Source organism: Oncorhynchus nerka, linkage group LG3 (genome assembly GCF_034236695.1).
Source record: "Oncorhynchus nerka isolate Pitt River linkage group LG3, Oner_Uvic_2.0, whole genome shotgun sequence".
In the NCBI taxonomy this organism is placed as follows: domain Eukaryota; kingdom Metazoa; phylum Chordata; class Actinopteri; order Salmoniformes; family Salmonidae; genus Oncorhynchus; species Oncorhynchus nerka.
Window position 1 is genome coordinate 5,000,445 of NC_088398.1, and position 21,902 is coordinate 5,022,346.

The following is a 21,902-nucleotide window of genomic DNA, read 5'->3' on the forward strand; positions in this document are numbered from 1 at the left end:
CCCCTGTGTCTCTCCATCCCTCTCTCTCTCTTTGCTTTGCACCCTCTGTGTAGGCCATTCCTGATGTGAACAAACTTACAATTCTGGGAGAATGTTGCAAGAACATCAAAGTCTTCTAAGCTCCTCAATATCTTCTCTCTTGTTCTCTCTCTCTTTCTTTCTCTCTCTCTTTCTCTCTCTCGTTCTCTCTCTCTGTCTCTCTCTCTCTTGTTCTCTCTGTCTCTTTCTCTCTCATAGGCACCCTCTCTTAGAGCGCTTTACAGCTTCGCCCCCACCCCCCCGCCCCTCCCCCTCCACGGTTGATTGATCTATTGCAATGGTCGCCATACCCACCCTCTCTCTCCTATTGGCCCTGGCGGAGTGGGCAGGACCAGTCACGCCCTCCCCACACCTCTTGCTCCGCCCCCGGGAGCGGGAGAGAGACCCGGGGACTGTAATGAACTTCAACATCGCTGTGATCCACGCGGGGGCCAGCGTGCAGGTAGAGGCGGCGGCCGGGCCTGGGGGAAGGGTGCTCTACCCTGGGTTTGGTCGGGCACACAGCTCCCTGGGGGAGAGCGTGATCACCCAGTGGGGCTCTGCTAACGTCATCTGGCTCCAGGTGAGACCAGACTGTGCTGTTCTGGGGGGTAATAGTAGTAATGGTGATAATGGAACCATTCATTACAGCCTGAACCTTAACCTGACACTAATGGATTGGGCCAAATATAAGTACCATGTACTATGATTATTATAAGGGGAAAATGTAGGGATGTTGTGGTGGTGGTGGGGTGGGGGGGGGGGGTCCAGGGAATACAGGGAGGGTGGAATAGGAAGGAAGACAGTGATGGATTCAAGGGTCAGAGTTGGCTTGTTTAGGGTTTAGAGTCATCATAGTAATGGAATAATGGATTCCATTCATCTAGGGCCCAATCCTTATCTGAGACACATGTTACATAGCCAACTCTATGTCATAATGTCAGTACTATAGATCTAGAACTATAGGAGCCACAGTGCTAACCTGTATTAAGGTGAAGAGACGTCATGCTGTTGTGTCTAAATAAGAGTAACTGAAAGCGTTTCCTTAATTCACCTGCTCTTCTACCATTGCATGAACTCTATGTAACCAATATCCTTGTCATTAAACTCTATGTAACCAATAGCCTTGTCATTAAACTCTATCTAACCGATAGCCTTGTCATCAAACTCTATCTAACCGATAGCCTTGTCATTAAACTCTATGTAACATATAGCCTTGTCATTAAACTCTATCTAACCGATCGCCTTGTCAATAAACGCTATCTAACCGATAGCCTTGTCATTAAACTCTATGTAACCGATAGCCTTGTCATTAAACTCTATGTAACCGATAGCCTTGTCATTAAACTCTATGTAACATATAGCCTTGTCATTAAACTCTATCTAACCGATCGCCTTGTCAATAAACGCTATCTAACCGATAGCCGTGTCATTAAACTCTATGTAACCGATAGCCTTGTCATTAAACTCTATGTAACCGATAGCCTTGTCATTAAACTCTATGTAACCGATAGCCTTGTCATTAAACTCTATGTAACCGATAGCCTTGTCATTAAACTCTATCTAACCGATAGCCTTGTCATTAAACTCTATGTAACATATAGCCTTGTCATTAAACTCTATGTAACCGATAGCCTTGTCATTAAACTCTATGTAACCGATAGCCTTGTCATTAAACTCTATGTAACCGATAGCCTTGTCATTAAACTCTATGTAACCGATAGCCTTGTCATTAAACTCTATGTAACTGATAGCCTTGTCATTAAACTCTATGTTACCGATAGCCTTGTCATTAAACTCTATGTAACCGATAGCCTTGTCATTAAACTCTATGTAACTGATAGCCTTGTCATTAAACTCTATGTAACTGATAGCCTTGTCATTAAACTCTATGTAACCGATAGCCTTGTCATTAAACTCTATGTAACTGATAGCCTTGTCATTAAACTCTATGTAACTGATAGCCTTGTCATTAAACTCTATGTAAATGATAGCCGTGTCATTAAACTCTATGTAACATATAGCCTTGTCATTAAACTCTATGTAACCGATAGCCGTGTCATTAAACTCTATGTAACTGATAGCCTTGTCATTAAACTCTATGTAAATGATAGCCGTGTCATTAAACTCTATGTAACTGATAGCCGTGTCATTAAACTCTATGTAACATATAGCCTTGTCATTAAACTCTATGTAACCGATAGCCTTGTCATTAAACTCTATGTAACATATAGCCTTGTCATTAAACTCTATGTAACCGATAGCCTTGTCATTAAACTCTATGTAACTGATAGCCTTGTCAATAAACGCTATCTAACCGATAGCCTTGTCATTAAACTCTATGTAACCGATAGCCTTGTCATTAAACTCTATGTAACTGATAGCCTTGTCATTACTTCACCCCAGGTAAGAGAGGGACATTTCACTTCAGACCCTGTCTGTCTGTTTCCCTGATTCCTATGTCTTATCCTTCTACTCTTTGTGTGTGTGTTTTTGTGTGTTCACACACTGGTGGTGTCTGAATACCCAGACTTGCATACTAAATAGTCTCTTTCTTCCAAACCCTGTACCCTGTACCTGCCGTTTGAGTATGCGGAAAAATTCAGTTTAATAGTATGCGACATTTCGAATATCGAGTATACTTTAAATGCCCGGATGTCATACTCATTTCAGCTTTAACAACAGCTGATCAATTAGAAATGGGGATGTGCAACAGAAATCATCACGTATGACGCATTCTAAGTATGCAAAAAATAAAACGTTTAATAGTATGCAACATTTAGAAAATCGAGTATGATTTAAATGCCAGGATGTTATACTCATTTCGACACTTCATCTCCAAGAATTCTCTGCACACTTTACCAACGATGCATTGGAAGAGGAGGGCTGTGATTAATAGGCCCTAGTTCTCTTCGAGTAGCCAGACAACCACACTAGGCTACGTCATTACTTCATTGGGAAGATGCATGAAGCTTCTGCGGTGGTGTTTAAATGTAAGATAAGTTGTTTTTGTTCTCCTTAAAATGATCACGAGCATTGCATCGTAGGCTTCATTTTTGAAAATGTGAGTCGTCCCCCCCCCCCCCCCCCCAAAAGTGCATTTCTGTTTTCTCATTGAAAGTGTTTCTTGTTCTCTTTGCCTTAGTCAGCGCTTTTAAACTAAATACTAAACCATCCTTTGATTTGTGATGTGGCTGTGTTATTGATGTCATATTAATCAGGCCTTTTGATTTGAACATATGGATTGTTTTAGTGTTGTAGGCGTGGCTATCTATTTAATAAATGGATCAAGCCTCAACATTCATTCTGATCTCGTTCCCAATGATCAGTACTTTAGTTTATTATGGTGCTGTCCAGCAGTTCTGAATTTGCATGCACCCAACTGTCCACGTTTTATGTGCAATAGCCCTTTGATTTGAACATTTTTTACGTTTGTGTGTACTACTAGGCTGTTTGATTTCATTACTATATGTTACAGCACTTTGTTGAAATGAAACCAAATTAGTTTGTCTTCATTCCTTAAATAGGAGAGATGACCTATATGGTCTATTACGGTGTAGGTCTAATGTGATAGTCTTCCTATAACCAGCCTGAGTAGGCCTATAACTCCATTCCTATTTTATTCAGAGTTTAGAGAAATTAATCAAATTGAAAAATAGCTATTATCAGGCTGGTTAATGCAATGCATGTCTGTTGAATTTGGAAAAAATCCACCCACACTCTGCCCCGCCCCACCTACTCAGCCAATCAGGAGCCGCTACTGAGTTGCAGCTGTGGCATACTGCATACTTTTTACTAAACGGTACATGCAAAATAGAATGTGACGCTGAGTGAATAGTGTGGACTTTAAGTATGTAGTATGCTGGTATGGGTATAATCGACACCGCCAATGTGTTCACCATACTCATCATGGCTCCGTGTCCAGATGAATGCCAGTAGTCCGTCTGTACACCTGTCTGTCTCTGTGTTCTGTTCTATCACGCTCTTTGATTTCTCTCTCTCTCGTTGATAGTAGTGTTAAGTCAGTACACTGTACTGTCCCTTACTGTTGTGTATCTGCTTTCTCACGAAAAGTTTCACAATGTCTTTCTCTATATATGTATTGCTGTTACCATGTGATCATGTGATCATGTGTCCTCTGTAGGTGAATGGCTGTAGTCCTCAGATCATGTTGTAGTCTGTGTGTAATGCAGCTAACCTATCCCTGTCATGACTTCCTCTGTAGGTGAATGGCTGTAGTCCTCAGATCATGTTGTAGTCTGTGTGTAATGCAGCTAACCTATCCCTGTCATGACTTCCTCTTCAGGTGAATGGCTGTAGTCCTCAGATCATGTTGTAGTCTGTGTGTAATGCAGCTAACATATCCCTGTCATGACTTCCTCTTCAGGTGAATGACAGTAGTCCTAAGACTCTGCTGTCCCAGCTGTGTGACCTGCTGGCAGCGAGGCCCCTACAGGGCCTGGTCTACGAGGAGGAGAGGCCACCACCCACCGCCTGGGGACCCCTGGCCCCCATGTTAGAGTTTGTCTCAGCCCAGACTGGACTACCCATAGTGGCTGTAGGAGGAGGAGCAGGGCTGGGGAGGATGCAACAGGTATGGAGGTGGGGGAGAGAGAGAGAGAGAGCGAGAGAGAGAGAGAGAGAGAGAGAGACAGAGAGAAAGAGAGAGAGAGAGAGGGGTGAGAGAGAGAGAGAAAGAGAGAGAGAGAGAGAGAGAGAGACCAATCATGACTGTAGGATGGTGAGCAAGGGTGGGGAGGAAGCTACAGGTATGGACGTGAGAAGAGAATGTGTGTTTGTGTGTGCGTGCCTGCGTGAAAGTTTGAGGCTTGCGGTCAGTCATTCACTGTTTCTGCCCAGTCAGAGCATTGTAGGCAGCAAGAAGTGGGTGGACAGGGTTAGAAAGAGAGATGCAGGGTTAGAGAGAGATATCCAGGGATTGAGAGAGAGATTCGGGGTTAGAGAGAGAAAGAGATTCAGGGTTATAGAGAGAGATTCAGGGTTAGAGAGAGAGATTCAGGGTTTGGGAGAGAGATCCAGGGTAAGAGAGAGACTCAGGGTTATAGAGAGAGATTCAGGGTTAGAGAGAGAGATTCAGGGTTAGAGAGAGAAAGAGATTCAGTGTTATAGAGAGAGATTCAGGGTTAGAAAGAGAGATTCAAGGTTTGAAAGAGAGATTCAGGGTTAGAGAGAGAAAGAGATACAGGGTTAGAAAGAGAGATACAGGGTTAGGAAGAGAGATACAGGGTTAGAAAGAGAGATACGGGGTTAGGAAGAGAGATAGAGGGTTAGAAAGAGAGATACAGGGCTAGGAAGAGAGATACAGGTTTAGAAAGAGAGATACAGGTTTAGGAAGAGAGATACAGGGTTAGAAAGAGATTCAGGGTTAGGAAGAGAGATACAGGGTTAGGAAAAGAGATTCAAGGTTTGAAAGAGAGATTCAGGGTTAGAGAGAGAAAGAGATGCAGGGTTAGAGAGAGAAAGAGATACAGGGTTAGAAAGAGAGATACAGAGTTAGGAAGAGAGATACATGTTTAGAACGAGAGATACAGGTTTAGGAAGAGTGATACAGGGTTAGAAAGAGATTCAGGGTTAGGAAGAGAGATACAGGGTTAGAAAGAGAGATACAGGGTTAGGAAGACAGATACAGGGTTAGGAAGAGAGATTCAGGGTTAGGAAGAGAGATACGGGGTTAGAAAGAGAGATGCAGGGTTAGAAAGAGAGATACAGGGTTAGAAAGAGAGATACGGGGTTAGAAAGAGAGATACAGGGTTAGGAAGAGTGATACAGGGATAGGAAGAGAGATACAGGGTTAGAAAGATATGCAGGGTTAGAAAGAGAGATACAGGGTTAGGAAGAGAGATCCAGGGTTAGAAAGAGAGATACAGGTTTAGAAAGAGAGATACGGGGTTAGAAAGAGATTTAGGGTTAGGAAGAGAGATTCAGGGTTAGAAAGAGAGATACAGGGTTAGGAAGAGAGATACAGGGTTAGAAAGAGAGATACAGGGTTAGAAAGAGAGATACAGGGTTAGAAAGAGAGATACAGGGTTAGAAAGAGATTTAGGGTTAGGAAGAGAGATTCAGGGTTAGAAAGAGAGATACAGGGTTAGGAAGAGAGATACATGGTTAGAAAGAGAGATACGGGGTTAGGAAGAGAGATACAGGGTTAGAAAGAGAGATACAGGGCTAGGAAGAGAGATACAGGTTTAGAAAGAGAGATACAGGTTTAGGAAGAGAGATACAGGGTTAGAAAGAGATTCAGGGTTAGGAAGAGAGATACAGGGTTAGGAAGAGAGATTCAAGGTTTGAAAGAGAGATTCAGGGTTAGAGAGAGAAAGAGATGCAGGGTTAGAGAGAGAAAGAGATACAGGGTTAGAAAGAGAGATACAGGGTTAGGAAGAGAGATACAGGTTTAGAACGAGAGATACAGGTTTAGGAAGAGTGATACAGGGTTAGAAAGAGATTCAGGGTTAGGAAGAGAGATACAGGGTTAGAAAGAGAGATACAGGGTTAGGAAGACAGATACAGGGTTAGGAAGAGAGATTCAGGGTTAGGAAGAGAGATACAGGGTTAGAAAGAGAGATGCAGGGTTAGAAAGAGAGATACAGGGTTAGAAAGAGAGATACGGGGTTAGAAAGAGAGATACAGGGTTAGGAAGAGTGATACAGGGATAGGAAGAGAGATACAGGGATAGAAAGATATTCAGGGTTAGAAAGAGAGATACAGGTTTAGAAAGAGAGATACGGGGTTAGAAAGAGATTTAGGGTTAGGAAGAGAGATTCAGGGTTAGAAAGAGAGATACAGGGGTAGGAAGAGAGATACAGGGTTAGAAAGAGAGATACAGGGTTAGGAAGAGATGTAGGGTTAGGAAGAGAGATACAGGGTTAGGAAGAGAGATACATGTTAGGAAGAGAGATACAGAGTTAGAAAGAGAGATACATGGTTAGGAAGAGAGATACAGGGTTAGGAAGAGAGATGCAGAGTTAGGAAGAGCGATACGGGGTTAGAAAGAGAGATACAGGGTTAGAAAGAGAGATACAGGGTTAGGAAGAGAGATACATGTTAGGAAGAGATGTAGGGTTAGGAAGAGAGATACAGGGTTAGGAAGAGAGATACAGGGTTAGGAAGAGAGATACATGTTAGGAAGAGATGTAGGGTTAGGAAGAGAGATACAGGGTTAGGAAGAGAGATGCAGGGGTTAGGAAGAGAGATACGGGGTTAGAAAGAGAGATACAGGGTTAGAAAGAGAGATACAGGGTTAGGAAGAGAGATACATGTTAGGAAGAGAGATACAGGTTTAGGAAGAGAGATACGGGGTTAGGAAGAGAGATACAGGTTTAGAAAGAGATTCAGGGTTAGGAAGAGAGATTCAGGGTTAGGAAGAGAGATACAGGTTTAGGAAGAGAGATACATGTTAGGAAGAGATACAGGTTTAGGAAGAGAGATACGGGGTTAGGAAAAGAGATACAGGTTTAGAAAGAGATTCAGGGTTAGGAAGAGAGATACAGGTTTAGAAAGAGAGATACGGGGTTAGAAAGAGATTCAGGGTTAGAAAGAGAGATGCAGAGTTAGGAAGAGCGATACGGGGTTAGAAAGAGAGATACAGGGTTAGAAAGAGAGATACAGGGTTAGGAAGAGAGATACATGTTAGGAAGAGAGATACAGGTTTAGGAAGAGAGATACGGGGTTAGGAAGAGAGATACAGGTTTAGAAAGAGATTCAGGGTTAGGAAGAGAGATTCAGGGTTAGGAAGAGAGATACAGGGTTAGGAAGAGATACATGTTAGGAAGAGATGTAGGGTTAGGAAGAGAGATGCGGGGTTAGGAAGAGAGATACGGGGTTAGGAAGAGAGATACAGGGTTAGGAAGAGAGATACAAGGTTAGAAAGAGAGATACAGGTTTAGGAAGAGTGATACAGGGTTAGAAAGAGATTCAGGTTTAGAAAGAGAGATACAGGGGTAGGAAGAGAGATACAGGGTTAGGAAGAGAGATTCAGGGTTAGGAAGAGAGATACAGGGTTAGGAAGATAGATTCAGGGTTAGGAAGATAGATTCAGGGTTAGAAAGAGAGATACAGGGTTAGGAAGAGAGATTCAGGGTTAGAAAGAGAGATACAGGTTTAGGAAGAGAGATACGGGGTTAGGAAGAGAGATAGAGGTTTAGAAAGAAATTCAGGGTTAGAAAGAGATTCAGGGTTAGGAAGAGAGATTCAGGGTTAGAAAGAGAGATACAGGGTTAGGAAGAGATACATGTTAGGAAGAGATGTAGGGTTAGGAAGAGAGATACAGGGTTAGGAAGAGAGATACAGGGTTAGGAAGAGAGATGCAGAGTTAGGAAGAGAGATACAGGGTTAGGAAGAGATACATGTTAGGAAGAGATGTAGGGTTAGGAAGAGAGATACAGGGTTAGGAAGAGAGATACAGGGTTAGGAAGAGAGATGCAGAGTTAGGAAGAGCGATACGGGGTTAGAAAGAGAGATACAGGGTTAGAAAGAGAGATACAGGTTTAGGAAGAGAGATACGGGGTTAGGAAGAGAGATAGAGGTTTAGAAAGAAATTCAGGGTTAGAAAGAGAGATTCAGGGTTAGGAAGAGAGATACAGGTTTAGGAAGAGAGATACATGTTAGGAAGAGATACAGGTTTAGGAAGAGCGATACGGGGTTAGGAAAAGAGATACAGGTTTAGAAAGAGATTCAGGGTTAGGAAGAGAGATTCAGGGTTAGAAAGAGAGATACAGGGTTAGGAAGAGAGATTACAGGGTTAGAAAGAGAGATACAGGGTTAGAAAGAGATTTAGGGTTAGAAAGAGAGATTCAGGGTTAGAAAGAGAGATACGGGGTTAGGAAGAGAGATACATGTTAGGAAGAGAGATACAGGTTTAGAAAGAGATTCAGGGTTAGGAAGAGAGATTCAGGGTTAGAAAGAGAGATACAGGGTTAGGAAGAGAGATACAGGGTTAGAAAAGAGAGATACAGGGTTAGAAAGAGATTTAGGGTTAGAAAGAGAGATTCAGGGTTAGAAAGAGAGATACAGGGTTAGGAAGAGAGATACAGGGTTAGGAAGAGAGATGCAGAGTTAGGAAGAGGGATACGGGGTTAGAAAGAGAGATACAGGGTTAGAAAGAGAGATACAGGGTTAGGAAGAGAGATACATGTTAGGAAGAGAGATACAGGTTTAGGAAGAGAGATACGGGGTTAGGAAGAGAGATACAGGTTTAGAAAGAGATTCAGGGTTAGGAAGAGAGATTCAGGGTTAGGAAGAGAGATACAGGTTTAGGAAGAGAGATACATGTTAGGAAGAGATGTAGGGTTAGGAAGAGAGATACAGGGATAGGAAGAGAGATACAGGGTTAGGAAGAGAGATGCGGGGTTAGGAAGAGAGATACGGGGTTAGGAAGAGAGATACAGGGTTAGGAAGAGAGATACAAGGTTAGAAAGAGAGATACAGGTTTAGGAAGAGTGATACAGGGTTAGAAAGAGAGATTCAGTTTTAGAAAGAGAGATACAGGGTTAGGAAGAGAGATACAGGGTTAGGAAGAGAGATTCAGGGTTAGGAAGAGAGATACAGGGTTAGGAAGATAGATTCAGGGTTAGGAAGAGAGATTCAGGGTTAGAAAGAGAGATACAGGGTTAGGAAGAGAGATTCAGGTTTAGAAAGAGAGATACAGGTTTAGGAAGAGAGATACAGGTTTAGAAAGAGAGATACAGGGTTAGAAAGAGATTTAGGGTTAGAAAGAGAGATTCGGGGTTAGAAAGAGAGATACAGGGTTAGGAAGAGATGTAGGGTTAGGAAGAGAGATACAGGGTTAGGAAGAGAGATACATGTTAGGAAGAGAGATACAGGGTTAGAAAGAGAGATACATGTTTAGGAAGAGAGATACAGGGTTAGGAAGAGAGATACATGTTAGGAAGAGAGATACAGGTTTAGAAAGAGATTCAGGGTTAGAAAGAGAGATACAGTGTTAGGAAGAGAGATACAGGGTTAGAAAGAGAGATACAGGGTTAGAAAGAGATTTAGGGTTAGAAAGAGAGATTCAGGGTTAGAAAGAGAGATACAGGGTTAGGAAGAGAGATACAGGGTTAGGAAGAGAGATGCAGAGTTAGGAAGAGCGATACGGGGTTAGAAAGAGAGATACAGGGTTAGAAAGAGAGATACAGGGTTAGGAAGAGAGATACATGTTAGGAAGAGAGATACAGGTTTAGGAAGAGAGATACGGGGTTAGGAAGAGAGATACAGGTTTAGAAAGAGATTCAGGGTTAGGAAGAGAGATTCAGGGTTAGGAAGAGAGATACAGGTTTAGGAAGAGAGATACATGTTAGGAAGAGATGTAGGGTTAGGAAGAGAAATACAGGGATAGGAAGAGAGATACAGGGTTAGGAAGAGAGATGTGGGGTTAGGAAGAGAGATACGGGGTTAGGAAGAGAGATGCAGGGTTAGGAAGAGAGATACAAGGTTAGAAAGAGAGATACAGGTTTAGGAAGAGTGATACAGGGTTAGAAAGAGAGATTCAGGTTTAGAAAGAGAGATACAGGGGTAGGAAGAGAGATACAGGGTTAGGAAGAGAGATTCAGGGTTAGGAAGAGAGATACAGGGTTAGGAAGATAGATTCAGGGTTAGGAAGAGAGATTCAGGGTTAGAAAGAGAGATACAGGGTTAGGAAGAGAGATTCAGGTTTAGAAAGAGAGATACAGGTTTAGGAAGAGAGATACAGGTTTAGAAAGAGAGATACAGGGTTAGAAAGAGATTTAGGGTTAGGAAGAGAGATTCAGGGTTAGAAAGAGAGATACAGGGTTAGAAAGAGATTTAGGGTTAGAAAGAGAGATTCAGGGTTAGAAAGAGAGATACAGGGTTAGGAAGAGATGTAGGGTTAGGAAGAGAGATACAGGGTTAGGAAGAGAGATACATGTTAGGAAGAGAGATACAGGGTTAGAAAGAGAGATACAGGGTTAGGAAGAGAGATACATGTTAGGAAGAGATGTAGGGTTAGGAAGAGAGATACAGGGTTAGGAAGAGAGATGCAGAGTTAGGAAGAGAGATACAGGGTTAGGAAGAGAGATACATGTTAGGAAGAGATGTAGGGTTAGGAAGAGAGATACAGGGTTAGGAAGAGAGATACAGGGTTAGGAAGAGAGATGCAGAGTTAGGAAGAGCGATACGGGGTTAGAAAGAGAGATACAGGGTTAGAAAGAGAGATACAGGTTTAGGAAGAGAGATACGGGGTTAGGAAGAGAGATAGAGGTTTAGAAAGAAATTCAGGGTTAGAAAGAGAGATTCAGGTTTAGGAAGAGAGATACAGGTTTAGGAAGAGAGATACATGTTAGGAAGAGAGATACAGGTTTAGGAAGAGCGATACGGGGTTAGGAAAAGAGATACAGGTTTAGAAAGAGATTCAGGGTTAGGAAGAGAGATACAGGTTTAGAAAGAGAGATACGGGGTTAGAAAGAGATTTAGGGTTAGGAAGAGAGATTCAGGGTTAGAAAGAGAGATACAGGGTTAGGAAGAGAGATTACAGGGTTAGAAAGAGAGATACAGGGTTAGAAAGAGATTTAGGGTTAGAAAGAGAGATTCAGGGTTAGAAAGAGAGATACGGGGTTAGGAAGAGAGATACATGTTAGGAAGAGAGATACAGGTTTAGAAAGAGATTCAGGGTTAGGAAGAGAGATTCAGGGTTAGAAAGAGAGATACAGGGTTAGGAAGAGAGATACAGGGTTAGAAAGAGAGATACAGGGTTAGAAAGAGATTTAGGGTTAGAAAGAGAGATTCAGGGTTAGAAAGAGAGATACAGGGTTAGGAAGAGAGATACAGGGTTAGGAAGAGAGATGCAGAGTTAGGAAGAGCGATACGGGGTTAGAAAGAGAGATACAGGGTTAGAAAGAGAGATACAGGGTTAGGAAGAGAGATACATGTTAGGAAGAGAGATACAGGTTTAGGAAGAGAGATACGGGGTTAGGAAGAGAGATACAGGTTTAGAAAGAGATTCAGGGTTAGGAAGAGAGATTCAGGGTTAGGAAGAGAGATACAGGGTTAGGAAGAGAGATGCGGGGTTAGGAAGAGAGATATGGGGTTAGGAAGAGAGATACAGGGTTAGGAAGAGAGATACAAGGTTAGAAAGAGAGATACAGGTTTAGGAAGAGTGATACAGGGTTAGAAAGAGAGATTCAGTTTTAGAAAGAGAGATACAGGGGTAGGAAGAGAGATACAGGGTTAGGAAGAGAGATTCAGGGTTAGGAAGAGAGATACAGGGTTAGGAAGATAGATTCAGGGTTAGGAAGAGAGATTCAGGGTTAGAAAGAGAGATACAGGGTTAGGAAGAGAGATTCAGGTTTAGAAAGAGAGATACAGGTTTAGGAAGAGAGATACAGGTTTAGAAAGAGAGATACAGGGTTAGAAAGAGATTTAGGGTTAGAAAGAGAGATACAGGGTTAGAAGAGAGATGCAGAGTTAGGAAGAGAGATACAGGGTTAGGAAGAGAGATACATGTTAGGAAGAGATGTAGGGTTAGGAAGAGAGATACAGGGTTAGGAAGAGAGATACAGGGTTAGGAAGAGAGATACAGGGTTAGGAAGAGCGATACATGGTTAGGAAGAGAGATACAGGGTTAGAAAGAGAGATACAGGTTAGGAAGAGAGATACATGGGTTAGGAAGAGATAGAGGTTTAGAAAGAAATGCAGGGTTAGGAAAGAGAGATTCAGGTTTAGGAAGAGAGATACAGGTTTAGGAAGAGAGATACATGTTAGGAAGAGAGATACAGGTTTAGGAAGAGATGGGGTTAGGAAAAGAGATACAGGTTTAGAAAGAGATTCAGGGTTAGGAAGAGAGATACAGGTTTAGAAAGAGAGATACATGGGTTAGAAAGAGATTTAGGGTTAGGAAGAGAGATTCAGGGTTAGGAAAGAGAGATACAGGGTTAGGAAGAGAGATTACAGGGTTAGAAAGAGAGATACAGGGTTAGAAAGAGATTTAGGGATAGGGTTAGGAAGAGAGATACAGGGTTAGAAAGAGAGATACAGGGTTAGGAAGAGATTCAGGGTTAGGAAGAGAGATACAGGGTTAGGAAGAGAGATACAGGGTTAGGAAGAGAGATACAGGTTAGGAAGAGAGATACAGGGTTAGAAGAGAGATACAGGTTAGGAAGAGAGATACAGGGTTAGGAAGAGAGATACATGTTAGGAAGAGATGTAGGGTTAGGAAGAGAGATACAGGGTTAGGAAGAGAGATGCAGAGTTAGGAAGAGAGATACAGGGTTAGGAAGAGAGATACATGTTAGGAAGAGATGTAGGGTTAGGAAGAGAGATACAGGGTTAGGAAGAGAGATACAGGGTTAGGAAGAGAGATGCAGGTTAGGAAGAGGAAGATACGGGGTTAGAAAAAGAGAGATACAGGGTTAGAAAGAGAGATACAGGTTTAGGAAGAGAGATACGGGTTAGGAAGAGAGATAGAGGTTTAGAAAGAGATTCAGGGTTAGAAAGAGAGATTCAGGTTTAGGAAGAGAGATACAGGTTTAGGAAGAGAGATACAGGTTAGGAAGAGAGATACAGGTTTAGGAAGAGCGATACAGGGGTTAGGAAAGAGATTTAGGTTTAGAAAGAGATTCAGGGTTAGAAGAGAGATACAGGGTTAGGAAGAGAGATACAGGGTTAGAAAGAGATTTAGGGTTAGGAAGAGAGATACAGGGTTAGGAAGATAGATTCAGGGTTAGGAAGAGAGATTCAGGGTTAGAAAGAGAGATACAGGGTTAGGAAGAGAGATTCAGGTTTAGAAAGAGAGATACAGGTTTAGGAAGAGAGATACAGGTTTAGAAAGAGAGATACAGGGTTAGAAAGAGATTTAGGGTTAGAAAGAGAGATTCAGGGTTAGAAAGAGAGATACAGGGTTAGGAAGAGATGTAGGGTTAGGAAGAGAGATACAGGGTTAGGAAGAGAGATACAGGGTTAGAAAGAGAGATACATGGTTAGGAAGAGAGATACAGGGTTAGGAAGAGAGATACATGTTAGGAAGAGATGTAGGGTTAGGAAGAGAGATACAGGGTTAGGAAGAGAGATGCAGAGTTAGGAAGAGAGATACAGGGTTAGGAAGAGAGATACATGTTAGGAAGAGATGTAGGGTTAGGAAGAGAGATACAGGGTTAGGAAGAGAGATACAGGGTTAGGAAGAGAGATGCAGAGTTAGGAAGAGATACAGGGTTAGAAAGAGAGATACAGGGTTAGAAAGAGAGATACAGGTTTAGGTTTAGGAAGAGAGATACAGGGTTAGGAAGAGAGATAGAGGTTTAGAAAGAAATTCAGGGTTAGAAAGAGAGATTCAGGGTTAGGAAGAGAGATACAGGTTTAGGAAGAGAGATACATGTTAGGAAGAGAGATACAGGTTTAGGAAGAGCGATACAGGGTTAGGAAAGAGATACAGGTTTAGGAAAGAGATTCAGGGTTAGGAAGAGAGATACAGGTTTAGAAAGAGAGATACGGGGTTAGAAAGAGATTTAGGGTTAGGAAGAGAGATTCAGGGTTAGAAAGAGAGATACAGGGTTAGGAAGAGAGATTACAGGGTTAGAAAGAGAGATACAGGGTTAGAAAGAGATTTAGGGTTAGAAAGAGAGATTCAGGGTTAGAAAGAGAGATACGGGGTTAGGAAGAGAGATACATGTTAGGAAGAGAGATACAGGTTTAGAAAGAGATTCAGGGTTAGGAAGAGAGATTCAGGGTTAGAAAGAGAGATACAGGGTTAGGAAGAGAGATACAGGGTTAGAAAGAGAGATACAGGGTTAGAAAGAGATTTAGGGTTAGAAAGAGAGATTCAGGGTTAGAAAGAGAGATACAGGGTTAGGAAGAGAGATACAGGGTTAGGAAGAGAGATGCAGAGTTAGGAAGAGCGATACGGGGTTAGAAAGAGAGATACAGGGTTAGAAAGAGAGATACAGGGTTAGGAAGAGAGATGCAGGTTAGGAAGAGAGATACAGGTTTAGGAAGAGAGATACAGGGTTAGGAAGAGAGATACAGGTTTAGAAAGAGATTCAGGGTTAGGAAGAGAGATTCAGGGTTAGGAAGAGAGATACAGGGTTAGGAAGAGAGATGCGGGGTTAGGAAGAGAGATACAGGGTTAGGAAGAGAGATACAGGGTTAGGAAGAGAGATACAAGGTTAGAAAGAGAGATACAGGTTTAGGAAGAGTGATTCAGGGTTAGAAAGAGAGATTCAGTTTAGAAAGAGAGATACAGGGGTAGGAAGAGAGATACAGGGTTAGGAAGAGAGATTCAGGGTTAGGAAGAGAGATACAGGGTTAGGAAGATAGATTCAGGGTTAGGAAGAGAGATTCAGGGTTAGAAAGAGAGATACAGGGTTAGGAAGAGAGATTCAGGTTTAGAAAGAGAGATACAGGTTTAGGAAGAGAGATACAGGTTTAGAAAGAGAGATACAGGGTTAGAAAGAGATTTAGGGTTAGAAAGAGAGATACAGGGTTAGGAAGAGAGATGCAGAGTTAGGAAGAGAGATACAGGGTTAGGAAGAGAGATACATGTTAGGAAGAGATGTAGGGTTAGGAAGAGAGATACAGGGTTAGGAAGAGAGATACAGGGTTAGGAAGAGAGATGCAGAGTTAGGAAGAGCGATACAAGGTTAGAAAGAGAGATACAGGGTTAGGAAGAGAGATACAGGTTTAGGAAGAGAGATACAGGGTTAGGAAGAGAGATAGAGGTTTAGAAAGAAATACAGGGTTAGAAAGAGAGATTCAGGTTTAGGAAGAGAGATACAGGTTTAGGAAGAGAGATATGTTAGGAAGAGAGATACAGGTTTAGGAAGAGAGGGTTAGGAAAAGAGATACAGGTTTAGAAAGAGATTCAGGGTTAGGAAGAGAGATACAGGTTTAGAAAGAGAGATACAGGGTTAGAAAGAGATTTAGGGTTAGGAAGAGAGATTCAGGGTTAGAAAGAGAGATACAGGGTTAGGAAGAGAGATTTTAGGAGAGATACAGGTTAGAAAGAGATTTAGGGTTAGAAAGAGATACATGGGTTAGGAGAGATTCAGGGTTAGGAAGAGAGATACAGGGTTAGGAAGAGATGTAGGGTTAGGAAGAGAGATACAGGGTTAGGAAGAGAGATACAGGGTTAGGAAGAGAGATACATGTTAGGAAGAGAGATACAGGGTTAGAAAGAGAGATACATGGTTAGGAAGAGAGATACAGGGTTAGGAAGAGAGATACATGTTAGGAAGAGATGTAGGGTTAGGAAGAGAGATACAGGGTTAGGAAGAGAGATGCAGAGTTAGGAAGAGAGATACAGGGTTAGGAAGAGAGATACATGTTAGGAAGAGATGTAGGGTTAGGAAGAGAGATACAGGGTTAGGAAGAGAGATACAGGGTTAGGAAGAGAGATGCAGAGTTAGGAAGAGCGATACGGGGTTAGAAAGAGAGATACAGGGTTAGAAAGAGAGATACAGGTTTAGGAAGAGAGATACGGGGTTAGGAAGAGAGATAGAGGTTTAGAAAGAAATTCAGGGTTAGAAAGAGAGATTCAGGTTTAGGAAGAGAGATACAGGTTTAGGAAGAGAGATACATGTTAGGAAGAGAGATACAGGTTTAGGAAGAGCGATACGGGGTTAGGAACAGAGATACAGGTTTAGAAAGAGATTCAGGGTTAGGAAGAGAGATACAGGTTTAGAAAGAGAGATACGGGGTTAGAAAGAGATTTAGGGTTAGGAAGAGAGATACAGGGTTAGGAAGATAGATTCAGGGTTAGGAAGAGAGATTCAGGGTTAGAAAGAGAGATACAGGGTTAGGAAGAGAGATTCAGGTTTAGAAAGAGAGATACAGGTTTAGGAAGAGAGATACAGGTTTAGAAAGAGAGATACAGGGTTAGAAAGAGATTTAGGGTTAGAAAGAGAGATTCGGGGTTAGAAAGAGAGATACAGGGTTAGGAAGAGATGTAGGGTTAGGAAGAGAGATACAGGGTTAGGAAGAGAGATACAGGGTTAGAAAGAGAGATACATGGTTAGGAAGAGAGATACAGGGTTAGGAAGAGAGATACATGTTAGGAAGAGATGTAGGGTTAGGAAGAGAGATACAGGGTTAGGAAGAGAGATGCAGAGTTAGGAAGAGAGATACAGGGTTAGGAAGAGAGATACATGTTAGGAAGAGATGTAGGGTTAGGAAGAGAGATACAGGGTTAGGAAGAGAGATACAGGGTTAGGAAGAGAGATGCAGAGTTAGGAAGAGCGATACGGGGTTAGAAAGAGAGATACAGGGTTAGAAAGAGAGATACAGGTTTAGGAAGAGAGATACGGGGTTAGGAAGAGAGATAAAGGTTTAGAAAGAGATTCAGGGTTAGGAAGAGAGATTCAGGGTTAGGAAGAGAGATACAGGTTTAGGAAGAGAGATACATGTTAGGAAGAGAGATACAGGTTTAGGAAGAGCGATACGGGGTTAGGAAAAGAGATACAGGTTTAGAAAGAGATTCAGGGTTAGGAAGAGAGATACAGGTTTAGAAAGAGAGATACGGGGTTAGAAAGAGATTTAGGGTTAGGAAGAGAGATACAGGGTTAGGAAGATAGATTCAGGGTTAGGAAGAGAGATTCAGGGTTAGAAAGAAAGATACAGGGTTAGGAAGAGAGATTCAGGTTTAGAAAGAGAGATACAGGTTTAGGAAGAGAGATACAGGTTTAGAAAGAGAGATACAGGGTTAGAAAGAGATTTAGGGTTAGAAAGAGAGATTCGGGGTTAGGAAGAGAGATACAGGTTTAGGAAGAGAGATACATGTTAGGAAGAGAGATACAGGTTTAGGAAGAGAGATACGGGTTAGAAAAGAGATACAGGTTTAGAAAGAGATTCAGGGTTAGGAAGAGAGATACAGGTTTAGAAAGAGAGATACGGGGTTAGAAAGAGATTTAGGGTTAGGAAGAGAGATACAGGGTTAGGAAGATAGATTCAGGGTTAGGAAGAGAGATTCAGGGTTAGAAAGAGAGATACAGGGTTAGGAAGAGAGATTACAGGGTTTGAAAGAGAGATACAGGGTTAGAAAGAGATTTAGGGTTAGAAAGAGAGATTCAGGGTTAGAAAGAGAGATACGGGGTTAGGAAGAGAGATACATGTTAGGAAGAGAGATACAGGTTTAGAAAGAGATTCAGGGTTAGAAAGAGAGATACAGTGTTAGGAAGAGAGATACAGGGTTAGAAAGAGAGATACAGGGTTAGAAAGAGAGATACAGGGTTAGGAAGAGAGATTCAGGGTTAGAAAGAGAGATACAGGGTTAGGAAGAGAGATACAGGGTTAGGAAGAGAGATGCAGAGTTAGGAAGAGCGATACGGGGTTAGAAAGAGAGATACAGGGTTAGAAAGAGAGATACAGGGTTAGGAAGAGAGATACATGTTAGGAAGAGAGATACAGGGTTAGGAAGAGAGATACGGGGTTAGGAAGAGAGATACAGGGTTAGAAAGAGAGATACAGGGTTAGAAAGAGAGATACAGGGTTAGGAAGAGAGATTACAGGGTTAGAAAGAGAGATACAGGGTTAGAAAGAGATTTAGGGTTAGAAAGAGAGATTCAGGGTTAGAAAGAGAGATACAGGGTTAGGAAGAGATGTAGGGTTAGGAAGAGAGATACAGGGTTAGGAAGAGAGATACAGGGTTAGGAAGAGAGATACATGTTAGGAAGAGAGATACAGGGTTAGAAAGAGAGATACATGGTTAGGAAGAGAGATACAGGGTTAGGAAGAGAGATACATGTTAGGAAGAGATGTAGGGTTAGGAAGAGAGATACAGGGTTAGGAAGAGAGATGCAGAGTTAGGAAGAGAGATACAGGGTTAGGAAGAGAGATACATGTTAGGAAGAGATGATAGGGTTAGGAAGAGAGATACAGGGTTAGGAAGAGAGATACAGGGTTAGGAAGAGAGATGCAGAGTTAGGAAGAGAGATACAGGGTTAGAAAGAGAGATACAGGGTTAGAAAGAGAGATACAGGTTTAGGAAGAGAGATACAGGGTTAGGAAGAGAGATAGGGTTTAGAAAGAGATTCAGGGTTAGAAAGAGAGATTCAGGTTTAGGAAGAGAGATACAGGTTTAGGAAGAGAGATACATGTTAGGAAGAGAGATACAGGTTTAGGAAGAGCGATACGGGTTAGGAAGAGAGATACAGGTTTAGAAAGAGATTCAGGGTTAGGAAGAGAGATACAGGTTTAGAAAGAGAGATACAGGGTTAGGAAGAGATTTAGGGTTAGGAAGAGAGATACAGGGTTAGGAAGATAGATTCAGGGTTAGGAAGAGAGATTCAGGGTTAGAAAGAGATACAGGGTTAGGAAGAGAAGGTTTAGAAAGAGAGATACAGGTTTAGGAAGAGAGATACAGGTTTAGAAAGAGAGATACAGGGTTAGAAAGAGATTTAGGGTTAGAAAGAGAGATTCAGGGTTAGAAAGAGAGATACAGGGTTAGGAAGAGATGTAGGGTTAGGAAGAGAGATACAGGGTTAGGAAGAGAGATACAGGGTTAGAAAGAGAGATACATGGTTAGGAAGAGATACAGGGTTAGGAAGAGAGATACATGTTAGGAAGAGATGTAGGGTTAGGAAGAGAGATACAGGGTTAGGAAGAGAGATGCAGAGTTAGGAAGAGAGATACAGGGTTAGGAAGAGAGATACATGTTAGGAAGAGATGTAGGGTTAGGAAGAGAGATACAGGGTTAGGAAGAGAGATACAGGGTTAGGAAGAGAGATGCAGAGTTAGGAAGAGCGATACGGGGTTAGAAAGAGAGATACAGGGTTAGAAAGAGAGATACAGGTTTAGGAAGAGAGATACAGGGTTAGGAAAGAGAGATAAAGGTTTAGAAAGAGATTCAGGGTTAGGAAGAGAGATTCAGGGTTAGGAAGAGAGATACAGGTTTAGGAAGAGAGATACATGTTAGGAAGAGAGATACAGGTTTAGGAAGAGCGATACGGGGTTAGGAAAAGTGATACAGGTTTAGAAAGAGATTCAGGGTTAGGAAGAGAGATACAGGTTTAGAAAGAGAGATACGGGGTTAGAAAGAGATTTAGGGTTAGGAAGAGAGATACAGGGTTAGGAAGATAGATTCAGGGTTAGGAAGAGAGATTCAGGGTTAGAAAGAAAGATACAGGGTTAGGAAGAGAGATTCAGGTTTAGAAAGAGAGATACAGGTTTAGGAAGAGAGATACAGGTTTAGAAAGAGAGATACAGGGTTAGGAAGAGAGATACGGGGTTAGGAAGAGAGATACAGGTTTAGAAAGAGATTCAGGGTTAGGAAGAGAGATACAGGTTTAGAAAGAGAGATTAGGAAGAGGGGTTAGAAAGAGATTTAGGGTTAGGAAGAGATACAGGGTTAGGAAGATAGATTCAGGGTTAGGAAGAGAGATTCAGGGTTAGAAGAGAGATACAGGGTTAGGAAGAGAGATACAGGGTTTGAAAAGAGATACAGGGTTAGAAAGAGATTTAGGGTTAGAAAGAGAGATTCAGGGTTAGAAAGAGAGATAGGAAGAGATACATGTTAGGAAGAGAGATACAGGTTTAGAAAGAGATTCAGGGTTAGGAAAGAGAGATACAGTGTTAGGAAGAGAGATACAGGGTTAGAAAGAGAGATACAGGGTTAGAAAGAGAGATACAGGGTTAGGAAGAGAGATTCAGGGTTAGAAAGAGAGATACAGGGTTAGGAAGAGAGATACAGGGTTAGGAAGAGAGATGCAGAGTTAGGAAGAGCGATACGGGGTTAGAAAGAGAGATACAGGGTTAGAAAGAGAGATACAGGGTTAGGAAGAGAGATACATGTTAGGAAGAGAGATACAGGGTTAGGAAGAGAGATACGGGGTTAGGAAGAGAGATACAGGGTTAGAAAGAGAGATACAGGGTTAGAAAGAGAGATACAGGGTTAGGAAGAGAGATTCAGGGTTAGAAAGAGAGATACAGGGTTAGGAAGAGAGATACAGGGTTAGGAAGAGAGATGCAGAGTTAGGAAGAGCGAGATACGGGGTTAGAAAGAGAGATACAGGGTTAGAAAGAGAGATACAGGGTTAGGAAGAGAGATACATGTTAGGAAGAGAGATACAGGGTTAGGAAGAGAGATACGGGGTTAGGAAGAGAGATACGGGGTTAGGAAGAGAGATACAAGGTTAGAAAGAGAGATACAGGTTTAGGAAGAGTGATACAGGGTTAGAAAGAGAGATTCAGGTTTAGAAAGAGAGATTCAGGGTTAGGAAGAGAGATACAGGTTTAGGAAGAGCGATACGGGGTTAGGAAAAGAGATACAGGTTTAGAAAGAGATTCAGGGTTAGGAAGAGAGATACAGGTTTAGAAAGAGAGATACGGGGTTAGAAAGAGATTTAGGGTTAGGAAGAGAGATTCAGGGTTAGAAAGAGAGATACAGGGTTAGGAAGAGAGATTACAGGGTTAGAAAGAGAGATACAGGTTAGAAAGAGATTTAGGGTTAGAAGAGATTCAGGGTTAGAAAGAGAGATACGGGGTTAGGAAGAGAGATACATGTTAGGAAGAGAGATACAGGTTTAGAAAGAGATTTAGGAGGGTTAGAAAGAGAGATACAGGGTTAGAAAGAGATTTAGGGTTAGAAAGAGAGATTCAGGGTTAGAAAGAGAGATACAGGGTTAGGAAGAGAGATACAGGGTTAGGAAGAGAGATGCAGGTTAGGAAGAGCCATACGGGGTTAGAAAGAGAGATACAGGGTTAGAAAGAGAGATACAGGGTTAGGAAGAGAGATACATGTTAGGAAGAGAGATACAGGGTTAGAAGAGATACAGGGTTAGGAAGAGATACAGGTTTAGAAAGAGATTCAGGGTTAGGAAGAGAGATTCAGGGTTAGGAAGAGAGATACAGGTTTAGGAAGAGAGATACATGTTAGGAAGAGATGTAGGGTTAGGAAGAGATACAGGGATAGGAAGAGAGATACAGGG

The 21,902-nt window shown here is 42.0% G+C and overlaps 1 protein-coding gene across 1 annotated transcript in view; it reads left to right on the forward strand.

Annotated features, from left to right (window-relative positions):
* The first annotated feature begins 316 nt into the window (after positions 1-316).
* The window catches only part of LOC115117877 (glutamate receptor ionotropic, NMDA 2D-like), a 228,546-nt gene continuing 206,960 nt past the window's right edge, over positions 317-21,902 (forward strand). The window contains exons 1-2 of the mRNA XM_065006515.1: positions 317-601; positions 4,406-4,612. Coding sequence (XP_064862587.1) covers positions 317-601; positions 4,406-4,612 — 492 coding nt within the window. The remainder of the gene's footprint in view (positions 602-4,405; positions 4,613-21,902) is intronic.